Source organism: Sinocyclocheilus grahami, unplaced genomic scaffold (assembly GCF_001515645.1).
Source record: "Sinocyclocheilus grahami isolate Dianchi unplaced genomic scaffold, SAMN03320097.WGS_v1.1 scaffold247.1, whole genome shotgun sequence".
NCBI classification, from domain to species: Eukaryota; Metazoa; Chordata; class Actinopteri; order Cypriniformes; family Cyprinidae; genus Sinocyclocheilus; species Sinocyclocheilus grahami.
This window is the reverse complement of record NW_015505426.1, coordinates 1,144,227-1,155,846: the sequence shown is the minus strand read 5'-3', so window position 1 is coordinate 1,155,846 and position 11,620 is coordinate 1,144,227. Positions and strand designations below refer to the sequence as shown.

At 36.3% G+C, this 11,620-nt stretch overlaps 1 protein-coding gene across 2 annotated transcripts; it reads left to right on the top strand.

The window, feature by feature from the left end:
* The first annotated feature begins 6,076 nt into the window (after positions 1 to 6,076).
* Positions 6,077 to 10,904, top strand: ccr9b (chemokine (C-C motif) receptor 9b). Of its 2 annotated transcripts, XM_016289475.1 has the most exons (5): positions 6,077 to 6,155; positions 6,242 to 6,298; positions 6,838 to 7,191; positions 7,552 to 7,592; positions 9,490 to 10,904. In XM_016289475.1, the coding sequence occupies exons 3-5, from the start codon at positions 7,167 to 7,169 to the stop codon at positions 10,531 to 10,533; spliced, it is 1,110 nt and encodes a 369-aa protein (XP_016144961.1). In that variant the 5' UTR covers positions 6,077 to 6,155; positions 6,242 to 6,298; positions 6,838 to 7,166; the 3' UTR covers positions 10,534 to 10,904. The 2 variants fall into 2 exon arrangements, with proteins under 2 accessions (XP_016144961.1, XP_016144960.1); XM_016289474.1 differs by lacking the exon at positions 6,077 to 6,155 and having other exon boundaries at positions 6,231 to 6,298.
* Positions 10,905 to 11,620: the final 716 nt, after the last annotated feature.

Below are 11,620 nucleotides of genomic sequence, written 5' to 3'. Positions count from 1 at the left end.
TACACGAGTTTCACAATTTTAGTTGAATTACTGAAATAAATGAACTTTTCCACGACATTCTAATTTATTGAGATGCACCTGTATATCCTAGGATTAATTTTCTTAGTGCCATGATTCCTTTGCCACCTCTTTTAAAATGGTGGAAAAGACTTTAATTCGCACTTTTCTCTGGAATGGCAAACACCCAAAGTTAAAATTGGCTACACTGCAGCATACAAAAATGGAGGGAGGTCTCTCCCTTCCCAAGTTTGAGCTATATCATAAAGCATTCCAACTGCGTGCAGTCAAGACATGGTTTGACATGGTCAAACAACTTCCACACCTTGTAAAGAAATAGAAGCAACAGTTGTCAGACCAATTAGACTTGAAGATGTACGTTTCTCTGGACTCTCTTTAAAGTACTGCAAACAATCATTCGGCCCCATTGTAACAAACACCATTAACACTTTCAGAGCAGTGGAGAATTTAAGTTACAAGAACAAATGGCACCTACAGACTCCCTTGTGGTGTAATGGGGCCATTAAATGTGGTTCAGAACCATTCAGATGTGAACAGTGACATATGGGACGATAATGGCATGCTTAGCTTTCAAAATATATTTCCATCTTTTAATGTACCTGCATCATCTTTTTTTTTGTTCTTGCAATTACGTTCAGCCCTCAGAGTATATGGAGTACCTTGGGGGTCAGCTCTAGAAGCACATCCAATTCACAGTTGGCTCTCTAATCCTTCTCAACAAAATGTAGTGTCCGCTGTCTGTCCTCGCCTTCTTAAAGTTAAGCAAAAGCAATCACCACTGTACATGATCTGGGTAAGGGTAAAGATTGATTGGGAGGTGGTATGGAAAAATATATTCTGTGCATCAAAAAATCCAAACCACCAATTAATTCATTTCAAATTTTGTCATAGATTGTACTGGACACCAAAGGAACATTTCCTCATTAAATCATCTCAGGGTCAGTTTGTTCTGTTTATTGTGAATATGATTTTGGACAATTGTATGTGACCTTATGTATGTAAAATCAATAAAAATTGCAAATAGCAAATTACAGTATTTTTATTAATATATATCACTTTCCTAATCACAGCACTTGAAAGTGAAAGTCTTCAGATTTACAATGTTCTAGAGTAAGTTTGAGAATTATATTTTACGTTTTTTTTTTTAAATCTTAGACACGTGAAATTAGAGATTTACAAACATTAACTCTTATCTTATATTGTGACGAATAACTTAAATGGCATTAAGAATTTTGAAAAGGCCAGTAGTAATTTGCACCCCTGGAAATTAATGTCTGTCATTTAGGATTTTTTTTAATATCGTAAACACTTAAAATATTGCTGAATTGTCACGTCATGTATAGCTGCTTACATCTTACCACAGAGTCAGCTCGCATTTAAGTGGCACGCATCTCAGCTCTGTGAACAGTAAATCCCGCCTTCTACACTTTCTGATTGGCTATTTCAAACATTGACAAGCACTTTTGAGCTGCTGCACTGAGCCAGAGTAAATTAATTAGAATTTTTTACTCAAATGGGAATTTTTTATTCGTCTGGGCCAATGGAGTGATATAGTCTACGTACACTTACTATAATTAATTCTGTATATATATTTACGCAATGGATTGGCCCACATTGTACAGAGGCCCACCAGGAAAACTGGCCAGTCGGAGCTCCATTGATCATGTCTTTTTATAGTCGTGGTACACGTGCTAAACTTAGAGTCAACCTACTCAGAGTTGATTGAACTAACCCAGTTCAGCTGTTCTGAAACCGAAAACTCAGAGTTTCCCATCGCAGAGTGAGTCAACTCAGAGTTCAAGTTTTTACTTAGAGTTGGTTGAACCTCCTTATTGAAATGGGCCCCTGGGGTGTATTCCAGAAAGCGAGTTTTGTTGTAAACTCAGAGTTTGTTAACCCCAGAAAAGGGAAACTCAGGGTTTTTTCGGTTCCAATAAAAGACTAAACTAAACCTCTTGGTAAGTTACCAAAGTAACCTAACCTGGGGCCTGTACCATGAAGCATTATTAGCTGGCTAGCCAGGTAAGTTTCAGTTTAGTTTGCACCAATCCTGGGTTTTAGGTACCATGAAAGTGGCTTGGCTTTTAGCTGCGTTCATTGCCATAGTAACTTTCACTCCACGGCTAACCAGGTTATGTTCTGAGTTAACTTGGACTAATCAGATGTGAGCCAAGTGACACATGTCTGACACAAAAAAGTTGCCACGGCAAAAGCCGAAGAAGAAGCGGCTCATCGGAGAAGCATTATAGCCCTGACGGCGGCAAATAAATATCAAATCATTATTTAAAATTACAAAAAGGAGACAACAACGGAACAGGAGAAGATGGCATACTTTCAATCTGCGCAAGGACATGTACCACGGCAGATCAACATTGTTTGTTGCGGACAACTACAGATGTATAATGCTATGTAGTATAATAAATGATAAGACACGTGCTCATTTTATATAAGAAGGTGTAACATTAAAATATATTAAAGTGCACACAAACACACACAAAACTCAAGTACATACATAGGGAGGGGTTCTTGCAGACCAATCACAGCGCTTGCGGTCTGCATAGAATTGACGCGCTGTTAGATTTTTGGAGAGGTGTACGTCAGGCTACGGCGTATGTGTGTGCGTCTATGCGTAAGCTACGACGTAGGTCCAACGCAGAAGTATAAATCAGCCTTAAGGATTCGGACATACTTATTCGCTTGCCTACTGCTTTTCCCCTACTATATAGTAGGGAAGTATGCCATTTCGGATGCAGCCAATCTCTGAGAGCGCGTTCAGATCTGTCAATCATGTGATCATATCTCCTGCCTTTCCGTGTGAAAAAAAAATAAAATAAGAGAAGATTTTTTTTCTACACATGAAATATGAAAGCAAATAGGCATGATTGTGACAATATATTTTCTGTACATGTTTTTATGCAGCTCATGGTATTTTCATAACAATAAAGGATGTTTATGACAAATGATAAGTGAGTGTATATTTTAAGATGTATTCATGTAAGCATTATCGATAGTTTGTGTTTCTGGTGTAGAAATAAACTTTATTTTGCCTAATTTAATGCTGTATATTGAGCAGCAGACAATGTTAAATCCTTATACGAGAAACACGAGATACATGATACAAGATATGTCTTGCATGCAACGAGATACTGTTATATTAGTTGGGTTGTTGTGAAAATTGAAACTTAGAAATGAGAGACAAAAAAAAAAGCTATGTAAGAAAGCTATGTAAACAGCTATGTAAAAAGCTATGTAAAAAAGCTATGTAAACAGTTTTACCTTATGTTTGTTTCAAACTTAACATGCTAATCGTATTACTCATTGCCAAGTAAAAACATCCAAGCATATGCCTTATCAGCATTAGCCTATATCAATTTGAGAAACAAATCTCAGGACAGAACACAAACAAGAAACAGGAAGTGGTTTATTACTGCTGTGCTACTCAATTTTACAACTAAAAAGCTACGGTTATTTCTAATGTGTCAAGAAAACTGACCATTATTATTGCTTTTGTGCAGTAGAGTTCCCTGTACTGCACCAAAAGCCCCCTAGAACTCCAGGGGAATTTTAAGTCACCAAAAACATCTCAGTTTTAGTTGTAGATACGGTGGCTTCACAGCAAGGTCTTGTGATTAGGGATGCTTTCATGACTAATGCGGCTAGAAAGTGTTTTGATGTATAGTGTGGTAGTGTAGAATTTCAGTTACCTTATTTAGTTGTTTGGCCAGCAGTGAATTTTAATGTATTTATCTTTCCTCTAACTTGTGAAGCTAAATTCTGTTGTTGGTTACCAAGCAGTACTTTGCTAAAGGTTGACATGTTTAAATATAACTTTAGCCACTACTATAGCTGGTCTGCTAAAGAAATAAGCCATGTGTTACAGTAATTTTACAATGAACGGTTAAGGGATAAAATTACTATAAAAACTTAACCATATATATAAACTATATAAAAAAAACATCAGAGTACAAGTTGTTGCACAACTCTCAGTTACATTACATGAAGTTCTGAAGGGGGCAGCAGAGAGGCTGTTGTAATGATTATTTAAAAAGTCAGCGAAACAAACGTTATTAAAAGTGCACTTTTAAAACATTGGTATTTATTCAACTAATTACAAAGCTCTCAAATGGCAAATCTAGTAAAAAACAACATAGGCTCATTGGAAAAACATACATCTACCTACATTTTTCCAAAACTCCAAAAACATACCTGTACATACAGTTCACTGCAGTTTCCTGCTGAAATGAACACTAGTGGTAGTAAAACACCAACAACTTTTATTCTTGTTCACACAAATTATGATTACAAGGGCAGACAAGTGATGGCCATGCTGCAATACTTATTTTTATGTGGTTCCTTGCACAATATATTACCCAAAACACTTTAATCATAGTGCTTGATTTGTAAACTAATACATCTTAATATTTTCATCACATAACCAGCTCCATATGTGGGTCTATGGCTTTTCTGATGTAGTAAACTTGCTTGGCAACTTACCTGGCTAATTTACACCTGTACTTGTGATGTGAAGTGCTCAGGTACAATTCCTGTGAAAAATGAGCCATGCTAAAAGAGATCAAAGACTTGTAAAAGCCATCTAAAAAGGCATGGCTGCTTTAGCAAAATAATTTTAATATAAAGTTTGCTTTTGTTAACATTATCGGTCAGGTTTAGAGTAGGTGGTATTTCAAATGCTGCACTTATACAAAGGAGATAAGTAGGAGCAGAATATTTAGTATTTTCATAGCTCAGGTCTTAAAACAGTTGTTGGAGGCCGTTGTTGTTTTGCCTTAGTCAGTTTGTGGTTATGCCCTGTGCCAAACTGATCTGTGTTCTTATACCAGGTCTAGTAATTAGATGAGTCATTGGAAGCATGCAATTCGACTGGGCTTTCAAGTTAGGTACAGAATAAAATATGGTGTAATGACTACAAATCAGTTTCAGAAGTGAGTGAATGTTGTAGACCAGAGAAAATAAATCTTTTAATTTCTTTTTTTTTTTTACATTTTCTCAGCGTGTTTATTCTCACGGTTGATCACAGGTGATTCCTTTTGTCTTACACACTGCTATTAGCACTGTATGTGTTACATCCTGTGAGAACACTTTCCCAGACTCTGCACTGCCTGGTCCTGGAGACGTCCGTTTCGTTCTGTGTTATTGTGGTCTAAACTGAGAGTGAAAAACGACAAACCTATGGGCACGACACCTCATCTTCATAGTACCATCTCAAGTTCCTTTGCAGAAAAAAACATCACTTGTTACCTGATTAGTGAAACTGTCAAATCAGGTTTTGGTATTGAAACCCCCTTGTGTATGACATGGAGGATGTTTTCAGATGTATGACTTTCACACCAAGAAGACTTTGCACTATATCGGTTTCTCAAGAAAAGTGACAGCCCAAGACAACATTTGTACACCTGTTAACTAAGGACATTGTTCTGACAAATGTAATTTGCATGTCGTAAAAATTTTATGTTAACAAAAAATGTACTTCACGTAGAAACATGTAAATTAACTTGTAAAAGTAAAAAAAAAAACATTTATATGACTGAATTAATCTGACAACATTAAATTACACCAAACAAAACTAATTTTATGATTTTAAGATCATAACTAACAATGTTGCAATACTCCTACAGCAGATCTGCAGTGCTCATCAACATATACCAGTGACTCATTTGTGAAATCAGTTTGCCCAATTTAACCAAGAGTTGAGTAAAGATCTTTCATTAAGTTTTTGCTTCAGATGTGCTGTGTCCCATGACAGGATTAAGCCAGCTATTTGTGAGGGGTTAACATGTAAAAGGAACTAAGAAAAACTCAAAGTTCAGAGAAGAAATAGAGAAAGTGGAAGTAAACATGGCCTAGAGGGCCTGAAAGCCTAATTGGGTTTTTCCAAATTTCATTGGAAAAACCAGAGTTGATTGAACTAACTCAATTCAGCTGTTCTGAAACCGAAAACTCAGAGTTTCCCAATATAATATGACAACATGACCACCACTGGACAGTTCATGTCACAGCTTTTTATTTTAGACTGTTAGATGTGACAGTAAATGGGTATTCAATGCTTGAGATATGTTTAGTTCTAAAGAATGTTCAATCAAAACACACAATTCTGGTATTTCATGATAGTAAAAAAAGTTAGTCACACCCTCCTCATCTAACATTTTTGATTATTTCTTTCATGTTATTTTTTATTCTGTTGTTTTCTCTTCCTTCTCTTAAGATCCTGCAAGTCCCAGCATTCCTATGTTAAATTATATTGAATATACAAGCATTACAGGTGAGTTTACATTTTTGAGTTCAAACAGACCTACAAAAAATAAGTTTGTGATTCGGTCCCATTTGCTCTTTTCCAATCAAATATGGTTACACTGTCAGTTTTATTTACATGGTTGTCAATGATTTTGTTCTTAAATTTAGTAATGTACTATTTTTGGATATAAAGATGGGGTTGTTTCTCTGTTTAAATGATCATTTACCCTTTTGTTTATCCAGTTGTTACCCTTGTTGTGTTTAATGTACCAAGGTCTTGTATTTTATGTGTGAGTGTTTATTGATTTATCTCACACATGTTCATGTGATGTTGTCAACAGTATAAAACAAGCATTTTGCTCCACATAAATGCTGACTAACTCAAAACAGTAGAAATATACTTCTTATAAATAATCTTAAAATCACTTAATCTGAATAGGTAATAATTGTATTTCAGTCAAAACATATTTGAATAATTATGTTGATTAATTAAATTCAGAAATGTCATGCAAGTTGGCACCTTCATTTTAATGTTCGTTAAATACTTCTATGAACTTTTTATTACAGTGCATGGTGAAAGCAGCAGCAAGCCAGAGGGTTTAATCTTTTGAGTCATAACAAACCACATCTCCACAAAGCAGCTTCAGTCATATTAGAGAGGACGGAAACAGTTCAGAGCAGAAGGCAATGGATATCTACAGACTCCACCCAAAATTGATTTTTTTTTTGTACATCGTAGATGCAGAACTGTCAAATGCAGGGGCTGACGTTACTATTCTCAGACACGTGACTTTGTTTGCATCTTATAACTAGTTAAAGTCAATGGGGGAAGCTTATTCATCACTGAACTGTTGTTATACTCTTGGTTATCTTTTGTGACTCCTGTGAGACAGAACATGGATGTCTTTACAACCTCAGACTGTAAGTATCACAAATCATGAAAAATTGTATTACATTTAATATGACTGTGTAAAAAATAAACAACCTTTTAAAAGACTGGAGTTATAAATTGATAGCTATTTTAGTCATGTAAGGCCATTATGTGAGACATTTTATTAACTGTTAACTGCTTTAGTCCTCTATGTTCACTGTGAGTTGATTGAATGAATCACATGATTTAAATGAATTGAATCATTTAAGTAACAAAAAGGATTTCGGGCTTCCAACAAGAATATAAACATTTTTCTGAAAGGCTTTGAATTGGCTGTTCATCACTGTTTCATGTTGCTGCACTCTTCCATATGATATTTTGCACTAATTACACGTTTGGTCTCTTAATAGATGAAAGTGATGCTTTTAATTTCACAGATTTGACAGACTTGGTGAGTATTATTATATTTATATATGATATTATATTTTTTGGAGTCCAAAATTCTGGTTTAAAAGTCTTCTGTTTCGCATATTTTAAATCTGAGTTAAAGCTGAATGACATATAGTATACTGTCTATTTAGTCACATATTGCATTAGTAACACCTTTAACTTAAAAGTTCTGAAATATGTCATCATGGTTTTTGTCATAACACAATTGTTCAACATTAAAATGCTGCCCACAGCAAATCTTATCAGTAAGCAGTCGTTAAGTTCTGTTTCTGTTAGTGCTGTATGCGTGTTTGGACATCAGATGCGTTTTTCTGAAAATGTATTGTCAGTCAAGTAAAACTATACTTATCTTTATCTTCACATCTCATGCACCTTTTGGATTAAGATCATACAGAAATATTTGACTGTTTCCACATTTCTGATTTTTTAAAATTAAAACAACACAATGAAAAGATTTTCCACTGTGTGCGTCACATATCCTTTATTTGTCATGTATGTATGTCAATATGGAACAGCATTTAGCGTTTGACATGCTCCAAAGGGGGTCTAAGTATGAAGACCCCTGGGGGGAGGGGCTGACGCTCTATCTGTTTGTGCACATTTTAGAAAGGGTTGAAAGAGGATGTGTATGTGGTGTACTTGTGTGGTTTCTCCACTAGAGACACCTGCAACTGAGCTAAGCTGTGGAGCGTTTCATAAATTTAGATTGTTAGAGTTTACTGGGGCGTGATGTCACACTTCACTGATCAACTGAATTACAGCTCCAAAATGGTGAGAGACTGTTGTACTACTGCAGACAGGAAATGGTTGTCAGTTGAGTATAAGATTGTCTGAAAAGACAGTGGGAAACAAACTTCTAAATTTCATAGTCAGCATTTTGACAAGTGAGAATCTAATTTCAATGAAATTAAATCATCAAACTGCCATGGTATGCAGAATTTAAATGAAATGCTAGTAGAGAATTTAAAGGAATATTTAACCCAAAAATAATTTACTCAACCTCATGTTTTTCCAAACACATATGACTTTCTTTCATCTGTTGAACATGAAAGAAGATATTTTGAAGAATGTACAGGCCACTCTTTACCATAGAATGAAAATTACAGAGGGCTGCCAAGCGCCAAAATGAGGAAAAAAATATATAAAGTGTCAATTGGTCCACATGACTCATGCTCAATATTGCAAGTTTCACAAGTTCACCTGCCCCTTTCAGTCCTCCTAGATAATGGTAAACAAACTTGGCTTGCTGTCCTCGAACCCGAGGCTTGGTTTGAGCTCCAAGTTAGGAACCCCCCACCCCAGCCCCATGATTGTATGATGTGAAGGAAAAATAAAGGAAATAGAGGAAGAGAAGGGGAGGTGGAGGGATGCCGGAAGAATTGTTGCTGGGATGGTGCAATGACCGCTTACATGCGCTCATAGCGATGATTGACAAGACTGAATGATTAGGCCCCCCCCAAACCTATGTTTGTAACTTCATCTTATGAAGCCATATGTATGTATGGCGAATTTAGACATGACATCAGTTTTGATGGCAATAACATTGTAATGTCAATGGAAGGTGACCAGCTGTGATGTGAGAAGTTTTAATCTTGAGAAGATTTGCACAAAATATTTACAGAATATAGTGCAAATGTCATATGAACATTTTATAATATTTTTTTCTGGTTCTTAGTCATATTGGAGCTTGACAGTCCAAATCCCCAATCACTTTCATTACATGGAAAATAGGCCAGCATGTTCCTCAAAACTTCTCCTTTGGTGCTCCACGCAAGAAATAATATTCCTTTAGATGATTGGTACATTTGGTTTTCAAGAAGTAAATTTATAAATCAACTGAATTTGTCATTGCACAGAATTCGAAGTGCCTGAACATATCTAAATTTTTTCCATTTCAGACAACTGATACTGATGACTATGAATCGGACCTGGGTGGATTATGTAACAAAGAGTTAGTGCGACAGTTCAGTAAGACCTTCGAGCCCCCTCTCTACTGGATCATCTTCGTTGTGGGGGCTTTGGGCAACTTACTTGTTGTCTGCATCTTCACAACTGTGCGTAACCGCCTCAAGACCATGACTGATGTGTTACTGCTGAACCTGGCAGTGGCTGATCTTCTGTTCCTAGGCACATTGCCCTTCTGGGCAACAAATGCTGCTCAGGGCTGGGTGTTCAACCAGGCCATTTGCAAAGGAGTTTCTGCAGTCTACAAGATCAACTTCTTCGCTAGCATGCTCTTACTCACCTGCATTAGTGTGGACCGCTACATTGCTATTGTTCATGTAACCGAAGCACACAACTACAAAAACAAACGAATGCTGTATAGTAAGATAACTTGTGTTTTTGTGTGGCTTGCCTCTTGCCTTTTAGCTCTACCAGAATTTCTCTTCGCTAAAGTAAAAAACATTGACTCCCAGAGCACTTCCTGTGTCATGGTGTACTCGATCACAGACAACAATCGTACCAAAGTCTTGGTGTTAGCTTTACAGATCTGTGTCGGCTTCCTACTTCCATTGCTTGTCATTGTGTTGTGTTACTCAGTCATTATTCGTAAACTCATGCAGGCTCGAAGCTTTGAAAAACACAAGGCTCTAAGGGTCATCTTTGCAGTTGTGGCTGCTTTTATTCTCTCACAGTTGCCATTCAATGGATATCTGATTATAGAAGCAGGCCAAGCCAACAATGCCACAATAACGAACTGTGAAGTCATGCAAAGCTTAGATATGGCTGGGCAAATAGTGAAGTGTCTTGCCTACACACACTGTTGTCTGAATCCCATCCTTTACGTATTTATTGGCGTTCGCTTTCGGAAGGATCTTTTCAGCCTGCTTCAGCGCATGTCCTGTGGCCTGGGACTGGTCGACAACAGCAAACTGCAACAAGTTCCCAAGAGGCCCTCTGTTATGTCTGACACCGACACCACCCCTGTTTTTTCTTTATAGACCAGCCTACAGTATTGACAACCTTTTAAAAAACTTTGTCTACATCTTCAGAGTGTGTCATTTTTAGAGTTATAGGTCCGTATAACTGCAAACATTTTTGGGCAAGGCCTTTGAAATGTGCTTTATGAGAGTATTATTCATTTATAGTTCTCTGGCAGTACATGATGGGAGATTGTGAAGATTTTTAAACATTTAACCACCATGTTGGGAAGGATGATTCCAGTTAGAGCAGTGTAATGTATGCTGTAGGTACTATTATGATTTTCATACTTTTCTAGTAAACATGTGGCAAAAATATTGTAAAGTGTAAATAGATTTTGAGAATATGTTAAGTGTAATGGATTTAATTTTGTATTATAAAATAAAGTAAAAATGACATCAGTTCAGATTTTCTTTTCATAAAATTACAGTTATGTACGAAATTACACCTTGTGGTTGATTGTGAAAGAACTGTTGGACAATCAAAATTTTCTACATTATTATTTCAGTCTCTGTTCAGATCATAGGTAAAAAAAATTAAAATAATAATGTATATTTAGTAGCAGATGTGATGAAGGCGTGCATGATAAAAACGTATGCAAGACAGTTTTATTATTAAAAGAAAAAATTGAAAACTGCCTAAAGTTGAAGAAACACCATTAATGTGCCAAATAGGACAGTACAAAAGTTATAATACAGACCTGATGTGATCAGTAATGGACAAGCAATTTAATGGTCACTACTGTGGTTGTCATTCACTTGAAAGTGGAAATAACAGACTTTGCACCAGATCAGAAGCACTCCAGGGCACTGGCATTGGTTCATTTACACCTGTACAAACATACTGTAGATCGTGTACCACAAGGCACAACCGCAAAAAACAAAACAAACAAAAAAAATCTGAAGAAGGGATTGCACAAATACAGCTGCTGATAGACTCTGTAATAAATCTAAAACTCCTGCTTAGTTCTAAAGATAATTTATTGGGATAAACCAGGATTCAACAGCAGGAACGTAAAAATAGTAAAACAAATGTGTTTCATGTCTGAAAAGAATTCTGTCATAATTTACTTTCCCTCATTTCATTCCAAAGCGAATGACATTCTTG

Bases quoted from the DNA above. Each gene is read 5' to 3' on its own strand.
- ccr9b (XM_016289475.1), top strand. From the start codon at position 7,167: ATGGATGTCTTTACAACCTCAGACT. The intron at 7,192-7,551 runs GTAAGTATCACA...GTCTCTTAATAG, and splicing joins TGTCTTTACAACCTCAGACT to ATGAAAGTGATGCTTTTAAT. The intron at 7,593-9,489 runs GTGAGTATTATT...TTTCCATTTCAG, and splicing joins TCACAGATTTGACAGACTTG to ACAACTGATACTGATGACTA.